This window comes from Lolium rigidum, chromosome 3, assembly GCF_022539505.1.
Source record: "Lolium rigidum isolate FL_2022 chromosome 3, APGP_CSIRO_Lrig_0.1, whole genome shotgun sequence".
Lineage (NCBI taxonomy): Eukaryota > Viridiplantae > Streptophyta > Magnoliopsida > Poales > Poaceae > Lolium > Lolium rigidum.
This window is the reverse complement of record NC_061510.1, coordinates 242,008,389-242,029,903: the sequence shown is the minus strand read 5'-3', so window position 1 is coordinate 242,029,903 and position 21,515 is coordinate 242,008,389. Positions and strand designations below refer to the sequence as shown.

The 21,515-nt window shown below is 41.9% G+C and overlaps 1 protein-coding gene across 1 annotated transcript; it reads right to left on the bottom strand.

The window, feature by feature from the left end:
- Positions 1-18,670: 18,670 nt before the first annotated feature.
- LOC124696258 lies at positions 18,671-20,498 on the bottom strand. The gene is made up of 6 exons (XM_047229011.1): positions 20,385-20,498; positions 20,067-20,175; positions 19,864-19,949; positions 19,527-19,694; positions 18,950-19,054; positions 18,671-18,832 (listed from the first exon to the last, which is right to left on the bottom strand). Exons 1-6 carry the CDS (start codon positions 20,496-20,498, stop codon positions 18,671-18,673), a joined length of 744 nt encoding a protein of 247 aa, XP_047084967.1.
- Between the last annotated feature and the right edge of the window lie 1,017 nt (positions 20,499-21,515).

Genomic DNA, 21,515 nt, shown 5'->3' with positions numbered 1-21,515 from the left:
TAAACTTCATTAAAAATAATAATTTCAACAACAATGCTTATCTGAACAATTCTAGTAATAACTATAGGCCATATCCTTATAATAATGGTAACGGTTATGCTAATTCTTATGGGAATTCTTACAACAATAATAGGAATACACCCCCTGGACTTGAGGCCATGCTTAAAGAATTTATTAGTACACAAACCTGCCTTTAACAAATCTGTTGAGGAAAAGCTCAATAAAATTGATATTCTTGTTTCTAGAGTTGATAGTCTTGCCTCCGATGTTGATCTTTGAAATCGAAAGTTATGCCTAATAGGGATATTGAAAATAAAATTGTTACTACAGCAAATGCCATCCAAGTTAGAATTAATGAGAATATAAGATTAATGGCTGAACTCACGTGCTAGGTGGGATAGAGAAGAAAATGAAAAACTAGCTAAAAAGGAAAATGTAGCTAAAGTTTGGACTATTACCACCACTAGCAATGCTAATGATTCATATGTTGCTGCACCTCCTACTATCCATGATAAAATAATTGGTGTTGGCAAAGCTTCTACTCCTAGTGCAAAGCGCGCAAAATTACCCGAAATCGCTAAAACCGCTGAAACTCGCTCATGATAAAACTCGCTGAAATTTTTTCCAACCTTGGGAATGATAATCCCATTGCTTTAGATTGTAATGATTTAGATTTTGATGATTGCCATATCTCTGAAGTTATAAAGTTCTTGCAAAAACTTGCTAAGAGTCCCAATGCTAGCGCTATAAATTTGGCTTTCACAAAACATATTACAAATGCTCTCATAAAAGCTAGAGAAGAGAAACTAAAACTTGAAACTTCTATTCCTAGAAAGCTAGAGGATGGTTGGGAGCCCATCATTAAAATGAGAATCAAAGATTTTGATTGTAATGCTTTATGTGATCTTGGTGCAAGTATTTCGTTATGCCTACAAAAGTCTATGATATGCTTGACTTGCCACCATTGAAAAATTGTTATCTGGATGTTAATCTCACCGATAATGCTAAAAAGAAACCTTTGGGGAAAGTTGATAATGTTCATATTATGGTTAACAATAACCTTGTCCCCGTTGATTTTGTTGTCTTGGATATTGAATGCAATGCATCTTGCCCCATTATATTGGGAAGACCTTTTCTTCGAACCGTTGGTGCTACTATTGATATGAAGGAAGGTAATATTAAATATCAATTTCCTCTCAAGAAAGGTATGGAACACTTCCCTAGAAAGAGAATGAAGGTACCTTATGATTCTATTATTAGAACAAATTATGATGTTGATGCTTCATCTCTTGATGTTACTTGAGTTACACTTTCTGCGCCTAGCTGAAAGGCGTTAAAGAAAAGCGCTTATGGGAGACAACCCATGTTTTTACTCCAGTATCTTTGTTTTTATTTTGTGTCTTGGAAGTTGTTTACTACTGTAGCAACCTCTCCTTATCTTAGTTTTATGTTTTGTTGTGCCAAGTAAAGTCTTTGATAGAAAAGTAAGTACTAGATTTGGATTATCGCGTAGAAACAGATTTCTTTGCTGTCACGAATCTGGGTCTAATTCTCTGTAGGTAACTCAGAAAATTATGCCAATTTACGTGAGTGATCCTCAGATATGTACGCAACTTTCATTCAATTTGAGCATTTTCGTTTGAGCAAGTCTGGTGGCCTAATAAAATCCATCTTTACGGATCTGTTCTGTTTTGACAGATTCTGTCTTTTATTTCGCATTGCCTCTTTTGCTATGTTGGATGAATTTCTTTGATCCATTAATGTCCAGTAGCTTTATGCAATGTCCAGAAGTGTTAAGAATGATTGTGTCACCTCTGAACATGTGAATTTTTATTATGCACTAACCCTCTAATGAGTTGTTTCGAGTTTGGTGTGGAGGAAGTTTTCAAGGATCAAGAGAGGAGTATGATGCAATATGATTAAGGAGAGTGAAAGCTCTAAGCTTGGGGATGCCCCGGTGGTTCACCCCTGCATATATTAAGAAGACTCAAGCTGTCTAGCTTGGGGATGCCCAAGGCATCCCCTTCTTCATCGACAACATTATCAGGTTCCTCCCCTGAAACTATATTTTTATTCGGCCACATCTTATGTACTTTGCTTGAAGCGTCGGTTTGTTTTTGTTTTTGTTTTGTTTGAATAAAATGGATCCTAGCATTCACTTTATGGGAGAGAGACACGCTCCGCTGTTGCATATGGACAAATATGTCCTTAGGTTCTACTCATAGTATTCATGGCGAAGTTTCTTCTTCGTTAAATTGTTATATGGTTGGAATTGGAAAATGCTACATGTAGTAACTCTAAAATGTCTTGGATAATTTGATACTTGGCAATTGTTGTGCTCATGTTTAAGCTCTTGCATCATATACTTTGCACCCATTAATGAAGAAATACTTAGAGCTTGTTAATTTGGTTTGCATATTTGGTTTCTCTAGAGTCTAGATAACATCTAGTATTGAGTTTTGAACAACAAGGAAGACGGTATGGAGTCTTATAATGTTTACCATATGTCTTTTATGTGAGTTTTGCTGTACCGTTCATCCTTGTGTTTGTTTCAAATAGCCTTGCTAGCCTAAACCTTGTATCGAGAGGGAATACTTCTCATGCATCCAAAATTCTTGAGCCAACCACTATGCCATTTGTGTCCACCATACCTACCTACTACATGGTATTTATCCGCCATTCCAAAGTAAATTGCTTGAGTGCTACCTTTAAAATTCCATCATTCACCTTTGCAATATATAGCTCATGGGACAAATAGCTTAAAAACTATTGTAGCATTGAATATGTACTTATGCACTTTATCTCTTATTAAGTTGCTTGTTGAGCGGTAACCATGTTTCGGGGACGCCATCAACTATTCCTTGTTGGATATCATGTGAGTTGCTATGCATGTCCGTCTTGTCTCGAAGCAAGAGAGATCTACCACCTTCATGGTTGGAGCATGCATGTTGTTAGAGAAGAACTTTGGGCCGCTAACTAAAGCCATGATTCATGGTGGAAGTTTCAGCTTGGACACATATCCTCAATCTCATATGAGAATAATAATTGTTGCCACATGCTTATGCATAAAAGAGGAGTCCATTATCTCGTTGTCCATGTTGTCCCGGTATGGATGTCTAAGTTGAGAATAATCAAAAGCGAGAAATCCAAAATGCGAGCTTTCTCCTTAGACCTTTGTACAGAGCGGCATGGAGGTACCCCATTGGGACACTTGGTCAAAACATGTGCATTGCAAAGATCCAGTAGTCCAAGTTAATTAGGACAAGGTGCGGGCACTATTAGTATACTATGCATGAGACTTGCAACTTGTAAGATATAACTTTCATAACTCATATGCTTTATTACTACCGTTGACAAAATTGTTTCATGTTTTCAAAATAAAAGCTCTAGCACAAATATAGCAATCGATGCTTTCCTCTTTGAAGGACCATTCTCTTTACTTTTATGTTGAGTCAGCTCACCTATCTCTCTCCACCTCAAGAAGCAAACACTTGTGTGAACCGTGCATTGATTCCTACATACTTGCATATTGTACTTGTTATATTACTCTATGTTGACTATTATCCATGAGATATACATGTTACAAGTTGAAAGCAACCGCTGAAACTTAATCTTCCTTTGTGTTGCTTCAATACCTTTACTTTGATTTATTGCTTTATGAGTTAACTCTTATGCAAGACTTATTAATACTTGTCTTGAAGTACTATTCATGAAAAGTCTTTGCTATATGATTCACCTGTTTACTCATGTCATCACCATTGTTTTGATCGCTGCATCCACTACATATGTTTACAAATAGTATGATCAAGGTTATGATGGCATATCACTTCAGAAATTATCTTTGTTATCGTTTTACCTCGCTCGGGACGAGCGTAACTAAGCTTGGGGATGCTTGATACGTCTCCGACGTATCGATAATTTCTTATGTTCTATGCCATATTATTGATGATACCTACATGTTTTATGCACACTTTATGTCATATTCGTGCATTTTCCGGAACTAACCTATTAACAAGATGCCGAAGTGCCATTGCTCGTTTTCTGCTGTTTTTGGTTTCAGAAATCCTAGTAACGAAATATTCTCGAATTGGACGAAATTAAAGCCCAGGGGCCTATTTTCTCACGAAGCTTCCGTAAGTCCGAAGGAGAGACGAAGAGGGGCCACGGAGGGGCCACACCCTAGGGCGGCGCGGCCCCCTTGGCCGCGCGGCCCCGTGGTGTGGGGCCCCGTGCCGCCTCTTGACCTACCCTTCCGCCTACAAATAGCCTCCGTGACGAAACCCCCAGCACCGAGAGCCACGATACGGAAAACCTTCCGCAGACGCCGTCGCCGCCGATCCCATCTCGGGGATCCAGAGATCGCCTCCGGCACCCTCGCCGGAGAGGGGAATCATCTCCCGGAGGACTCTACGCCGCCATGGTCGCCTCCGGTGTGATGTGTGAGTAGTCTACCCTTGGACTATGGGTCCATAGCAGTAGCTAGATGGTTGTCTTCTCCCCATTGCGCTATCATTGTCGGATCTTGTGAGCTGCCTAACATGATCAAGATCATCTATCTGTAATTCTATATGTTGTGTTTGTCGGGATCCGATGGATAGAGAATACTATGTCATGTTAATTATCAAGTTATTATACATGTGTTGTTTATGATCTTGCATGCTCTCCGTTTCTAGTAGAGGCTCGGCCAAGTTTTTACTTTTAACTCCAAGAGGGAGTATTTATGCTCGATAGTGGGTTCATGCCTCGCATTGACACCGGGACGATGGATGTAAAGTTCTAAGGTTGTGTTGTGTTGTTGCCACTAGGGATAAAACATTGGCGCTATGTCCGAGGATGTAGTTGTTGATTACATTACGCACCATACTTAATGCAATTGTCCGTTGCTTTGCAACTTAATACTCGGAGGGGGTTCGGATGATAACTCGAAGGTGGACTTTTTAGGCATAGATGCAGTTGGATGGCGGTCTATGTACTTTGTCGTAATGCCCAATTAAATCTCACTATACTTATCATGTCATGTATGTGCATTGTTATGCCCTCTCTATTTGTCAATTGCCCGACTGTAATTTGTTCACCCAACATGCTTTTATCTTATGGGAGAGACACCTCTAGTGAACTGTGGACCCCGGTCCATTCTTTAATACCGAAATACAAATCTGCTCGCAATACTTGTTTTTACTATTTTCTCTGCAAACAATCATCTTCCACACAATACGGTTAATCCTTTGTTACAGACAAGCCGGTGAGATTGACAACCTCACTGTTTCGTTGGGGCAAAGTACTTTGGTTGTGTTGTGCAGGTTCCACGTTGGCGCCGGAATCTCCGGTGTTGCGCCGCACTACATCCCGCCGCCATCAACCTTCAACGTGCTTCTTGGCTCCTCCTGGTTCGATAAACCTTGGTTTCTTTCCGAGGGAAAACTTGCTGCTGTGCGCATCATACCTTCCTCTTGGGGTTGCCCAACGAACGTGTGAAATACACGCCATCAAGCATATTTTCTGGCGCCGTTGCCGGGGAACGAAGAAAAGCTACACCACAAAGATTTCTAACTCCCACGTCAACTACGCGCCATGTTGCGCCGCACTACATCCCGCCGCCATCAACCTTCAACATGCTTCTTGACTCCTACTGGTTCGATTAAACTTTGGTTTCTAACTGAGGGAAACTTGCCGCTGTGCGCATCACACCTTCCTCTTGGGGTTCCCAACGGACGTGTCAATTACACGCATCAAGCAAATTTCTGGCGCCGTTGCCGGGGAGATCAAGACACGCCTGCAAGGGGAGTTTCCACTTCTCAATCTCTTTACTTTGTTTTTGTCTTGCTTTATTTTATTTACTACTTTGTTTGCTGCACTTATATCAAAACACAAAAAAATTAGTTGCTAGCTTTGCTTTATTTACTATCTTGTTTGCTATATCAAAAACACAAAAAAAATTTAGTATACTTGCATTTACTTTATCTAGTTTGCTTTATTTACTACTGCTAAAATGGCCAACCCTGAAAATACTAAGTTGTGTGACTTCACAACCACAAATAATAATGATTTCTTATGCACACCTATTGCTCCACCTGCTACTACAGCAGAATTCTTTGAAATTAAACTCTGCTTTACTAAATCTTGTTATGCGAGAGCAATTTTCCGGTGTTAGTTCCGATGATGCCGCTGCCCATCTCAATAATTTTGTTGAACTATGTGAAATGCAAAAGTATAAAGATTTAGATGGTGACATTATAAAATTAAAATTGTTTCCTTTCTCATTAAGAGGAAGAGCTAAAGATTGGTTGCTATCTCTCGCCTAAGAATAGTATTGATTCCTGGACTAAATGCAAGGATGCTTTTATTGGTAGATATTATCCCCCTGCTAAAATTATATGTTTGAGGAGTAGCATAATGAATTTTAAACAATTGGATAATGAACATGTTGCTCAAGCTTGGGAAAGAATGAAATCTTTGGTTAAAAACTGCCCAACCCATGGACTGACTACTTGGATGATCATCCAAACCTTCTATGCGAGGACTAAATTTTTCTTCGCGGAATTTATTGGATTCAGCTGCTGGAGGTACCTTTATGTCCATCACTCTTGGTGAAGCAACAAAACTTCTTGATAATATGATGGTTAATTACTCTGAATGGCACACGGAAAGAGCTCCACAAGGTAAGAAGGTAAATTCTGAAGAATCCTCTTCCTTGAGTGATAAGATTGATGCTATTATGTCTATGCTTGTTAATGGTAGGACTAATGTTGATCCTAATAATGTTCCGTTAGCTTCATTTGTTGCTCAAAATTCTAGGCCAAATCCTGCTAATAATAACTCTTATGGTAGATGTGTTTCGCCTAATGAGAAAAAGATGTTAGAAATTGAAAGATCCACCAAGAGCTTTATGCAATCACAATATGAGCAAAATAAATTGTTTACTAAAACTATGAATGAGCAATCTACCTTGTTGAAGAATATAGGAAATCAACTTGAAAATCTGAACAAGGAGATTTCTGGGTTGCAAACTAAACTTGCAAATGCTGAAACCCGAATCTCATACATGTCTGCGTCACAATCTTCTTTAATTAATAAAATGGCTGCTAAACCTGAGGATATTGAAAATAAAATTGTTACTACAGCAAATGCCATCCAAGTTAGAATTAATGAGAATATAAGATTAATGGCTGAACTGCGTGCTAGGTGGGATAGAGAAGAAAATGAAAAACTAGCTAAAGAGAAAAATGTAGCTAAAGTTTGGACTATTACCACCACTACCAATGCTAATTCTTCACATGTTGCTGCACCTCGTACTATTAATGGTAAAATAATTGGTGTTGGCAATGCTTCTACTCCTAGTGCAAAGCGCGCAAAATTACCTGAAACTGCTAAAACTGCTGAAACTGCGTGTGATAAAACTGCTGAAATTTTTTCCAACCTTGGGGATGATAATCCCATTGCTTTAGATTGTAATGATTTAGATTTTGATGATTGCCACATCTCTGAAGTTATAAAGTTCTTGCAAAAACTTGCTAAGAGTCCCAATGCTAGTGCTATAAACTTGGCTTTCACAAAACATATTACAAATGCTCTCATAAAAGCTAGAGAAGAGAAACTAAAACTTGAAACTTCTATTCCTAGAAAGCTAGAGGATGGTTGGGAGCCCATCATTAAAATGAGAGTCAAAGATTTTGATTGTAATGCTTTATGTGATCTTGGTGCAAGTATTTCTGTTATGCCTAAGAAAGTTTATGATATGCTTGACTTGCCACCAATGAAAAACTGTTATCTGGATGTTAATCTCGCTGATAATGCTAAAAAGAAATCTTTGGGGAGAGTTGATAATGTTCATATTATGGTTAACAATAACCTTGTCCCCGTTGATTTTGTTGTCTTGGATATTGAATGCAATGCATCTTGCCCCATTATATTGGGAAGACCTTTTCTTCGAACCGTTGGTGCTACTATTGATATGAAGGAAGGTAATATTAAATATCAATTTCCTCTCAAGAAAGGTATGGAACACTTCCCTAGAAAGAGAATGAAGTTACCTTATGATTCTATTATTAGAACAAATTATGATGTTGATGCTTCGTCTCTTGATGTTACTTGAGATACACTTTCTGCGCCTAGCTGAAAGGCGTTAAAGAAAAGCGCTTATGGGAGACAACCCATGTTTTTACTATAGTATTTTTGTTTTATATTTGTGTCTTGGAAGTTGTTTACTACTGTAGCAACCTCTCCTTATCTTAGTTTTGAGTTTTGTTGTGCCAAGTAAAGTCTTTGATAGAAAAGTAAGTACTAGATTTGGATTACTGCGCAGTTCCAGATTTCTTCGCTGTCACGAATCTGGGTCTATCTCCCTGTAGGTAGCTCAGAAAATTAAGCAAATTTACGAGCATGATCCTCAGATATGTACGCAACTTTCATTCAATTTGAGCATTTTCGTTTGAGCAAGTCTGGTGGCCTAATAAAATCCATCTTTACGGACTGTTCTGTTTTGACAGATTCTGTCTTTTATTTCGCATTGCCTCTTTTGCTATGTTGGATGAATTTCTTTGATCCATTAATGTCCAGTAGCTTTATGCAATGTCCAGAAGTGTTAAGAATGATTGTGTCACCTCTGAACATGTGAATTTTTATTATGCACTAACCCTCTAATGAGTTGTTTCGAGTTTGGTGTGGAGGAAGTTTTCAAGGATCAAGAGAGGAGTATGATGCAATATGATCAAGGAGAGTGAAAGCTCTAAGCTTGGGGATGCCCCGGTGGTTCACCCCTGCATATTATAAGAAGATTCAAGCGTCTAAGCTTGGGGATGCCCAAGGCATCCCCTTCTTCATCGACAACATTATCGAGTTCCTCCCCGAAACTATATTTTTATTCCGTCACATCTTATGTACTTTGCTTGGAGCGTCGGTTTGTTTTTGTTTTTGTTATGTTTGAATAAAATGGATCCTAGCATTCACTTTATGGGAGAGAGACACGCTCCGCTGTAGCATATGGACAAATATGTCCTTAGGCTCTACTCATAGTATTCATGGCGAAGTTTCTTCTTCGTTAAATTGTTATATGGTTGGAATTGGAAAATGCTACATGTAGTAACTCTAAAATGTCTTGGATAATTTTATACTTGGCAATTGTTGTGCTCATGTTTAAGCTCTTGCATCATATACTTTGCACCCATTAATGAAGAAATACTTAGAGCTTGCTAATTTGGTTTGCATATTTGGTTTTTCTAGAGTCTAGATAATATCTAGTATTGAGTTTTGAACAACAAGGAAGACGGTATGGAGTCTTATAATGTTTACCATATGTCTTTTATGTGAGTTTTGCTGTACCGTTCATCCTTGTGTTTGTTTCAAATGACCTTGCTAGCCTAAACCTTGTATCGAGAGGGAATACTTCTCATGCATCCCAAATACTTGAGCCAACCACTATGCCATTTGTGTCCACCATACCTACCTACTACATGGTATTTATCCGCCATTCCAAAGTAAATTGCTTGAGTGCTACCTTTAAAATTCCATCATTCACCTTTGCAATATATAGCTCATGGGACAAATAGCTTAAAAACTATTGTGGTATTGAATATGTACTTATGCACTTTATCTCTTATTAAGTTGCTTGTTGTGCGATAACCATGTTTCGGGGACGCCATCAACTATTCCTTGTTGAATATCATGTGAGTTGCTATGCATGTCCGTCTTGTCCGAAGTAAGAGAGATCTACCACCTTAATGGTTGGAGCATGCATATTGTTAGAGAAGAACATTGGGCCGCTAACTAAAGCCATGATTCATGGTGGAAGTTTCAGTTTTGGACATATATCCTCAATCTCATATGAGAATAATAATTGTTGCCACATGCTTATGCATTAAAGAGGAGTCCATTATCTGTTGTCCATGTTGTCCCGGTATGGATGTCTAAGTTGAGAATAATCAAAAGCGAGAAATCCAAAATGCGAGCTTTCTCCTTAGACCTTTGTATAGGCGGCATGGAGGTACCCCATTGCGACACTTGGTTAAAACATGTGCATTGCAAAGATCCAGTAGTCCAAGCTAATTAGGACAAGGTGCGGGCACTATTAGTATACTATGCATGAGGCTTGCAACTTGTAAGATATAATTTTCATAACTCATATGCTTTATTACTACCGTTGACAAAATTGTTTCATGTTTTCAAAATAAAAGCTCTAGCACAAATATAGCAATCGATGCTTTCCTCTTTGAAGGACCATTCTTTTACTTTTATGTTGAGTCAGTTCACCTATCTCTCTCCACCTCAAGAAGCAAACACTTGTGTGAACTGTGCATTGATTCCTACATACTTGCATATTGTACTTGTTATATTACTCTATGTTGACAATTATCCATGAGATATACATGTTACAAGTTGAAAGCAACCGCTGAAACTTAATCTTCCTTTGTGTTGCTTCAATACCTTTACTTTGATTTATTGCTTTATGAGTTAACTCTTATGCAAGACTTATTAATACTTGTCTTGAAGTACTATTCATGAAAAGTCTTTGCTTTATGATTCACTTGTTTACTCATGTCATTACCATTGTTTTGATCGCTGTATTCACTACATATGTTTACAAATAGTATGGTCAAGGTTATGATGGCATATCACTTCAGAAATTATCTTTGTTATCGTTTTACCTGCTCGGGACGAGCAGAAACTAAGCTTGGGGATGCTGATACGTCTCCGACGTATCGATAATTTTTATGTTCTATGCCATATTATTGATGATACCTACATGTTTTATGCACACTTTATGTCATATTCGTGCATTTTCTGGAACTAACCTATTAACAAGATGCCGAAGTGCCAGTTCCTGTTTTCTGCTGTTTTTGGTTTCAGAAATCCTAGTAACGAAATATTCTCGGAATTGGACGAAACGAAGACCCGGGGGCCTATTTCGCCACGAACCTTCCAGAAGACCGAAGAGCATACGAAGTGGGGCCACGAGGTGGCCAAACCACATGGCGGCACGGCCAAGGGGGGCCCGCGCCGCCCGTGGTGTGGGCCCTCGTCGCTCCCCGACTCTGCCCTTCCGCCTACTTAAAGCCTCCGTCGCGAAAACCCCGAGGCGAAAAACCACGATACGGAAAACCTTACTAAGACGCCGCCGCCGCCGATCCCATCTCGGGGGATTACGGAGATCTCCTCCGGCACCCTGCCGGAGAGGGGATTCATCTCCCGGAGGACTCTACACCGCCATGGTCGCCTCCGGAGTGATGAGTGAGTAGTTCACCCCTGGACTATGGGTCCATAGCGGTAGCTAGATGGTTGTCTTCTCCTCATTGTGCTTCATTGTTGGATCTTGTGAGCTGCCTAACATGATCAAGATCATCTATCCGTAATACTCTATGTTGTGTTTGTCGGGATCCGATGGATAGAGAATACCATGTTATGTTAATTATCAAGTTATTACATATGTGTTGTTTATGATCTTGCATGCTCTCCGTTACTAGTAGAGACTCGGCCAAGTTTTTGCTTTTAACTCCAAGAGGGAGTATTTATGCTCGATAGTGGGTTCATGCTCGCATTGACACTCGGGACGAGTGACGAAAGTTCTAAGGTTGTGTTGTGCTCGTTGCCACTAGGGATAAAACATTGGCGCTATGTCCGAGGGATGTAGTTGTTGATTACATTACGCACCATACTTAATGCAATTGTCTGTTGCTTTGCAACTTAATACTGGAAGGGGTTCGGACGATAACCTGAAGGTGGACTTTTTAGGCATAGATGCAGTTGGATGACAGTCTATGTACTTTGTCGTAATGCCCAATTAAATATCACTATACTTATCATGCCATGTATGTGCATTGTTATGCCCTCTCTATTTGTCAATTGCCCGACTGTAATTTGTTCACCCAACATGCTTTTATCTTATGGGAGAGACACCTCTAGTGAACTGTGGACCCCGGTCCATTCTTTAATACTGAAATACAAATCTGTCGCAATACTTGTTTTACTGTTTTCTCCGCAAACAATCATCTTCCACACAATACGGTTAACCCTTTCTTACAGCAAGCCGGTGAGATTGACAACCTCAGCTGTTTCGTTGGGGCAAAGTACTTTGGTTGTGTTGTGCAGGTTCCACGTTGGCGCCGGAATCTCCGGTGTTGCGCCGCACTACATCCCGCCGCCATCAACCTTCAACGTGCTTCTTGACTCCTACTGGTTCGATTAAACCTTGGTTTCTAACTGAGGGAAACTTGCCGCTGTGCGCATCACACCTTCCTCTTGGGGTTCCCAACGGACGTGTCAATTACACGCATCAATTACTGTCTATGTATTATGTTGTAATGCCCAAACGAATCTCATAGTAATCATCTCGTCATGTATGGTCGATATTCTATCAATTACCCAGCTGTAATTTGTTCACCCAACATGTTATTTATCTTTATAGAGAGACACATCTAGTGAACTGTGGATCCCGGTCCTTTCCTTTACACTGATAAATTCAACCACTGCAATCTTGTTCTGTTTACGTTCCACAAGCACCGCTCTCTTTAATTACTGCAAACATCTCCTTTCACTTGATACATTTAATCCTTTGTGTTTAGCAAGACCGATGAGATCGACAACCTCACTGTAAGTTGGGGCAAAATATTTTGGTTGTGTTGTGTGCAGGTTCCACGTTGTTGCTGACGCCGGTAGTGCGTCCTGCCACTAGTCAGCGTTGTTGCTGATGCCGGTAGTGCGTCCTGCCACTAGTCAGCTAGCAACACCTTTAGAAGTCACGCCTTTCTCCTACTGGTCGATTAAACCTTGGTTTATTACCGAGAAAAACTTGCTTCTGTGCTCATCATACCTTCCTCTTGGGGTTCCCCAACAGTGTGCAATCTACGCTCGTCAAGCTACTTTTCTGGCGCAGTTGCCCGGAAATAATCAATACACCACATCAAGCCCCGTCAAGCACCATCACCTCTCCTCCTTCCGGTCCTTCTTGAGCAGCTCGGTGATGTCCGTGGCAAGATGCTTGGTTCCGACCAACCATACCGCTAACGCATTGAGCAGCGCTCGCGGCTGGCCCGATATCCCACTCCGAGCAAACAGAGTCATCATCGGCAACATCAGGGGGTGGAGGGGGGTCGCCATGATGCCGGGTTTTCACGCAAGGCTCCTCCTTGGCGAAGTCAGGTGTAACACCCCTGAATAATGAGGACTCGGGAAGGGTAGATATAGAATATGGGCATTGCATAGCATGCATCTCTAACATTGATTGATTTTTTTTTTAAAAAAATCTTCTTAAGCCAAAGGCTTTGGATTTGAACTCCACAAATGAATCATCCTTGTAAATTGAGCTTGATTCAAATTTGGCCTTTGACATATTTGAAAAAAAAAACTTGGGGAAAGCTAAAGCAAAGTCAAACCTACATTGTTTGTAACTTATTGTGTGCTACTTGTTTAGATAGAAGTTGACATAATTTAAATCAATTTGGTTTGAATTCAAAATTGAGGTTTGACTTAGGCAAGCTTTAATTCAAATAGTTTAGAACAAAGACCTAAGTCATTTGACTTCGCAACACACAATTCAATTACTAAAAGACTTTGATCATTCAATATATTTCGAAATCAACTCATACATCAATCCATCAAAAGAAATTCAAAATTGAAATTTAAATATGAAATTCGGGACAAATTCAAATATTTATATAAAATAAAGTACAACCCGGAAAAACATGAAACAAGTACCAAAATTTGAATAATATTATTGTTTATCGGAAAAATACTTACCAAGTTATTTACAAGATTGAATAATCTATAATAATACAAGTTGTAAATTTACCTATTAGATACTAGAAAAAGGAATAAGAAAAATCTGCCACCACAACCAACTCAATATTCTCAACATCATCCACACTTGATCTTCATATCTTGCGCACAAACCATAATTGACAAAGCTTGATGACGATCACCACTTGATGTCATCGTCCTCTCATGGGATATATGAGATCTTACTTTTGATGCATGCCCATGACAAGATACCTAACCCACATAGACAACACACACATAATGGGTTAGTTCATAAAGCATAATTGACAAAGCTTACCCTAACACAAGATCACATGATCCAAAATGGTACATATTCATCCTTTATGTGTTGACCAACTTGAATTCAATCTTCACTCTTAGTCTTGATCAACCTTATATGTCCTCACATTCTATCATAATCTTAAGGTACATATAGAACTCTTTATTTGATTAAATCCATCACCGGTTAGACCAATATCAAGATGGAGGGAGAGCAAAGGCAATTTAGATGAAATAATTTGGAGGAAGAGGAGTTGAGGTGCAGGGTACGCCCGGGCCGGGGGCTCACGACGTACGCGGTATTTATGGGAGCGCCGCGGGTGTGCTTGTGGCGACTGTGGACTGTGGACTGTTGGTTGGGTGCATTGCATGGATCATGGATGATGGATGCAGTCAAGTCCAGTCCAGTGGAGTCGACTCGACTCACACAGTTCCCGCCATCGCCATCTCGAGCTACTAGTGTGGTAGCGCTTTCGTGTCGTACCGTAGCGTTACGTGCGTGTCAGGCTCAGCCGGTGACCGCATTCAACCCCCTCATTTATTGCTACACATGCATGCAGTGCCCGAGTCGTCCCTACTCCTCCTCCTCTGCATGCAGACCTAATCAGTGGTGGCTCCCATCTCTGTTCTCTCCATCGCCAACGTCCAATGGAGCGATCGAGCCTGCCGGCCCTCCCTGAACGGCTTGCATCATCCTGCGTGCGCGCCTGGTTTGACATTGCGAACCCAGCGGATTCCATTCCGTGTCGAGGCAACGACGGTGACGCTACTCGGTGACACGGTTGGATCGATCGGATCTTGTCCAGTCCAGTCCAGGGGAGTGGACTTTTGGTTCGCTCGCGTACGCCGCCGCCCATCGCCTGCATATGCACGTCCTACTGCGTCGTGCGTGCATACATATCGGTCGTGTCACAACTACAACGGCCGGTCGGTCGCAGGGTCTCTGCCCATTCCTGCTTCTGCTTCACGTACTACCAACCTTTTCAAATGCCATCAATCTCCCACAGACAAAAATTACATGCTCCTACTCCCTTCGTATCGGCTTATTATGTTATAACGTATATTTTTCAAATAATAATACTACCATTTTCTCAAAGCAAATATATTATTGGCTTATTATATTATCGACTCCCTTAGTAGTAATAATTAGTTTGATTAACAAAATATACTATCTCACAGTAATTATACGATTGGATTCATTGCAAAACAAGTTTCCAATCATATAATATTTGTATCGTATATTCATATTTTGTTAACCAAGTTAATGATCAAACTTTTTCTCAAAGCACGTAGTAGGCTTGTAAACCGGTTATGGAGGGAGTACCTATACATCCTCACTGTTCCTTTTAACCGAGATATGGTCAAGTTTGCTTTAACCTAAATGGCCCTTAAGCAAAATTAAACTTTTTAATATTTATCATGGACCATTTTTGGTTACGCCACTTGGGCTTTTCTAGGGTGTAAGAGCATCCCCACTCGTTGGCGCTCCCCACGCCCAAATCCGGTGAAATTTTCGTCTGGATTGGACGAAAATTTGGCCTGGGGAGCGCCGAAGTTCCAGCCGTCCCCCCGGCAGGAAACCCCCAACCTCGACCATTTGACATATTTCAAACAAATTTGACATAAAATTTAACAAGTTCGGCGAGCAAGAGTCCGAAAATTGCTGAAACAAATTCGGCGATAATCAGTACAATATTTAACAAGTGCTGAAAAAATGAAGCACACAATTTCACAATTTTTGAAACAAATTATGACAAACTAGTTGGCGTCGGCGTTGGTGTTGCCTCGGAGCGTCCATATGTGCTCCACCAGATCATCTTGCAGCTGTTGATGCATTGTAGAGTCTCGAATCTCCTGGCGCATAGCAATGAAGACGGCCCATGATGGAGGCACCTGGTGATTAGGCTGTGCAAGAGGACCCTCTCTCTCATATGGTGCTTGTTGCTCAGCCAGAGGAACCGGATGTTTTCGCTCATGTGCTCCTCGTCTTGGGCGGCGGCTGCCATCTCTTCTCGCATAAGCTCGACGAATATCTGCTCCTCCTCTTCGTCTGAGTCCATGGCCGGCGAGGCAAATGGACGAACACCTGACGGGCGTGGTCGAGGCAACCCGAGCCGCAAACGACGAGGAGTAGGCCGTCATCGGAAAACAGGCCGGCGGAGGAGCAGCCAGATAGGCCGTCGTCGAAAGACGGCGGAATATAGGCAGGTGGGGGAGGAGGGGCGGCGGAATCTGGGAAACAAGCCGGCGGGGTGGTGACAGCGGCGAGAGAGATACGAGGGGTGGATTTTGAGCGAGGTGGCGGTGGGGTTCGTGTGTCCAGTCCTCGACAGAGCGGGCCCTTCCCCGCTTTTCACTCGTCCGGACTCCCCGATAGATCCCCGGGGGACCGGGGTTGACGTGGGCTCGCCGGATGGATGGGGCCAAATCCGGACGAAAATGAGGAACCGAGGCGCGACTGGACCAAATTTCTCCGTCCGAACGGAAAAAACGTCGCTCGGGGGCCTCGTCGGGGAGACAAGTGGGGACGCTCTAATCACTTATAGTTATTTCTTGCCACAAAAACAGCTAGGCACAATGTTTACGTTGGCTAATTCTGAAAAATCATGAATTCTCTAAGAAAGTTTTCGGACCTAGACCGGTGAATCACACTATTTTGTATGGCTGGACTCAAATGATTTAATCACTTTCAGCACATATTCTGACAAAACTCGCAAGACATACTAGACTGTCCTCTATTTTTCAGATAACACATCCAACATGGTGTGACTAAAACGGGCCACATATATTTAAAAGTTTTTCGAACGGACCCACCCAAGTGATTAAAAGTTTGCTTAAAAGTCATTTGGGTCAAACAAGTAACAATAATTTGCAAATCTTGTCAACAGGGTTTTAGGATAAGGGCATCTCACGGACCTTGTGCGATCGTTTGCGTCCGTGCGGACCGGAAATTCGTATGCACCCAGCTCCAGCGGGGCGACGCATCGTGTTCGGGGCGTCCGCCGCGAGCAAACGCGGCGCAAATATACGACACGTTTACGTCTCCGCGGTCGCGCCGAGCGTCCGAGGAGGAGGGCCTCCTCCTCCTCCTCCTCCTCCTCCTCAAAAATTAGTTTTTAGTTTATATATGTTTTAAAATTTGTTTTTATTTGTATGTGTTTGAACCTTTTCGATTGGAGTAATCTATCCGATAAACGGCTAATCTATTGGATTCGAGCAACATGACATTCAATACTACTTGCTCATTCAACAAAAAAGAAAAAGAGAACAAAGAAAACAAAGCACTGGGATGTCCGAAATACGTCGAACCGCTGGAGGTGGCCCCCGATGCAAACGGACATTTCGTCCCTCGCGGTCATTTTGGCGTCCACCTGGCGACGGAAACGGACCCTGCGGACAATTTAGAGGTCCGAAATGTGTCGCGGCGCTGGAGATACCCTAAGCAGGAGGACCTCGTACGTACAACAGCAGCACGTACGAGCACCATGTGTGTACCTATAGTAGCTATGTCTACTACTTTGGCAAACTCGTACGTACTGCTCTAATACTGTTGCCGTGTACTACTACGTACTGTACTAGAGTCACTCTAGTACATACAGTGTGTGCGACCGATCGTTCCAACCATGAGACGACAAGATCGATAATCGTACTAGTACAGTTTCATCCACGCTGAAGCAGAACGAACGACTTTCAGAAATCAAACGGGTTCAAATACTGGCTATACGTACTTCCTTAATAATAATAAAAGATAGTGGCTATACTTCCTTCAAAAAAAATATACTAGCTATACATACAGCTGGGATACAAAGCAGAAACACTACCTTCCTCTGTTTACTGCAGCATACGGATGTAACCTAGGTAATCAAATGAATGAAATATCCTACGTAATTAAATGAAGTTTCCTAACTATCTCCATTACATAATTCTAGTCGTGAATTTGGTTTAAATTTGAACTAAAACCACAGACAAGGAGGTCACCGCTCCCACGCGCTCCAGCGGCCGTGCAGCTCGACATCGCCGAAGATCTCGACGATCTCGCCTACCGCCTCCCTCAGTTGCCTAAAGGCGGAGCAGGAGGGTGGTAGGCAAGAAGACGCACCATATTGAACTATCAAGTTACGCGAGGCGTGTTTTGATGGGGGATAAGGCGCAAGATAGGCGGCATTACGGGAAGTAGACGGGAAACATGATGATTAGGAGGAAATAGACATAATGTATGAAGTCCCACCTTCAGTGCTGGCCCATCGTTTATTTTAACGGTTCAGTCAAAATGTGTTAAGATTGTATGCCACATCATTACTTAGAGCGGATCCCATTGGTCAAAAATGGTGTCAAATAGTTTATCAACATATCAATGCTTCTGTCAAGGTGTCAACCAATATCAATGGCAACTCGCGAACGAAATAAAAAAAATAAGTTTTTTAATCCTGAGCCAAGAATTGCGGTGGGCTTTTTTTTTTGAGTTTTCTGATAAAAAATCAGTTGTCATCTAGAAGCTAACTACCATAACATGAACTAAGTAGAATACTGCCTATGCTTCAAATTAAATGATTCAACTTTATCTAGATAAAGTATCTAGAGCAATTTGGATTGGAGGGAGTAGCAATAATAACAAAAATTGGGTGCCAGGCAGAACGTCAGTACGTCACAGTGAGCCATTTTTCCTTCTAGCGAGGAAGTCGACCAGCGTGATCCTGGATGGAGCGGCCGTGCCCGGTCTCTTCCTGATCATCGTCGTCTTCCACAGCTTGTCCCCTCCGCACTCTCTCACGGTGCTGCTCGTCGTCTCAGATGCGACATTGTAGAACTGCACACACGAGTACAAAGTAAGCAAGTGACGATCAATAATATAAGTAACTAACCTGGCTTCAGAAAACTGAATGACTGTATATTACGCAGCTTCATCAGATGTTTTTTCCATTACCTCGCACACGCCGTGTAGGAGCAGCCTCTGGAACGGGTCCTGCACGTCCAGCGCGAGCACATCCTTGTCGCCGCTCGTGTCCTCGATGAAGGCCCTCACTCGTGCCTGCAAAATCAATTGAATTAGAAACTCTTTAGTGTTAATTAGCTAGTACCTCCATGGAATCAACACTGACATAGACAGTAATATACTCCTATGTACTTTCAGTTGGATAACTAGTTAACTACTGCTGGATTGACTTAACATTGCTGAAGAGTTTACAAGTCTTGATTGGACAGTGAATACTGTAATGTTCCAAGCGTCTTCACGGACACTAGTGAAAATATAGTGTATGGTACCTTCCTCGTTTACGCAAGGAATCAATACACATGGACAATTAATCTAGTACACATGTACTTTCAGTTGGATAACTACTGTAATTAACTAGTTTGGGTACTAGTAGTTTTAAATCGCTGCAAAATTTCCAAGGCCACTGAATCCATGTTCTACCTTCCTAAGCAATGTTGAGGGACAAAGCTGAAAATACAATGTATACGTGTGGTTCAGAAAACGTAGGTTCATAAGAAGGTATACATACTTCGTATATCCCGAGCAGATGAGGCAGGAAGTTGCTCTTGATAGCTTCTCTTGTCTGACCATCTACACGGTGCCATGCTTTCAGCGCGATCGCCTCATCTTGGTCCAGACGACGACTGTTCTTCCGATCCGCAGGCGATTGTTTCGTGTGAAATTGCATAAAACTTGCCTAGAGATGATAAAAATCGCCAACAATATACTATAAGTGCTCATACTGGTGGTTCTGTGTACTGTACGATGACGATGAAACACACATCTACGAGCTGATGTGCAATGGTGCTAGTATATTAAAGCAAAAAATCTGCACATCTGTGTACATGCATTTGGCCTCAATATACCTGAACGTCCATGTCGATGGTCCTGAAGACATCCCATCCAGCAGCAGCACTTGTCATGCAGAACGCGGACATGGGCTGCTCCTCACCTGCACACACGCGCGCACAACGTCGATCAGAATCATGTGACTCTTGTGGTCGAGTAATTGAAATGCAGAGGAATAATACTGGAGTTTTCAGGTTTGTTGGATGGATCGATTATTTACCCCATGGTGGTGGAGCGAAGAGGCCTTTGATCTCGTCGGCGTCAAGACAAGGGACGAGCTCCAGAAGCAAGCTGTCGTTCAGCCACCGGCACGACTTCCTGTTGCTGATCTGCATACATTATACACACTGCGTTATGACATTGCTGATAGATAAACCATATAGCATCATTGTGTATCAGGAAGCAGATTCTTCCGTCATGCATGTTCATGCTAATCAACTGGTACTAGATGAGAAAACAACTCCATCGAATTTGCTCGAAGTAATTAGCTGCAGATTCCCTGACAGGTCAATACAAGTTGATTAGCAATGTATTGTACCTCGGTGGCGCCAAGGTTCTTGAGGGCCTGGATCCTGCTCTCGATCGTCGTCTCTCCGTCGAAGAAGGAAGTGCGGAACTCCTCCTCCGTCCGCGTCAGACCCATGGTCGCCATGATCCTTGGCTCGAAGTTTCGCTCTTTCTCTCTCTTTTCCGGCGAGAAGGAAAGTGGTCTCGGTCGCCGGAGTTGGAGACGGCGAGACAGAGCAAACGAGGCACGTTCGGTTTGGGTGCCGAGTGGAAGCGTGTAAATATAGTCGCGCGTTTATGTTGGAGATTGAGCGGCACGGAAGCCTGCACGGATCGGTTTCGGTTGATTGAGGGCCACGGAACCGGCACCTATACCAACTGGGCTGCCTCGATCAGTTCCAGCCTTTCTCTCTCGCCACAGAACCAGCACGGGTACGTACTGCATTGTATTGTATGTCTATACGGAAATTGCTCGCTAGCGCGCGGGTACACCTATTCATCGCTCCTTAGCGAGCGTTTGTACAGCACGCACTCATATTCTGTTTCTTTTGGGCCGATCCGTTAATTCCTTCCATGGCTTAGACTAGTACCGAACTTCTCTATTTTTGTACACCATCCACGCACTAGCCCACAGCTTCGGCCCTCTAATGCATAGACCAAGGTTCGAATTCCACCTAACCCGAACCCGAACAAATTTTCAAACTGAAGTTTGAAATTGAGCAAATTTGCTTCCCGAGCAAAGTCTGAATTTAAACAGATTTTCAATTGTAGCAAAATTTGAATTTGAACAAATTTTAAAACTAGGCAAAATTAAATTTTAGCAAATTTTGGAATGGAGAAAAAATAAATTTGAACAAATTTTGAAACGGAGCAAAATTTAAATTTGAAAAAATCTGAAACAGAGCAAACTTTAAATTTGAAAAAATTCCAAAAAAACAATAAAAAGCCGAAGCAAACTGAATAAAGAAACAATCAAAACCAGATAAACCGGGAAGAAAACCGGTAAAACCTTAACCAAATACCCAGCCATGCACTAATGGGCCGCGGCCCAAAATCGCCAGCACTGCGTGCGGAGCCGTATTAACACGCTAGCGCGCCTACCGAGTACCAGTTCGTTTAAGGGTTTTAGTTCATGGGCTCGGCCCACTTTCGCGTTCGAGGT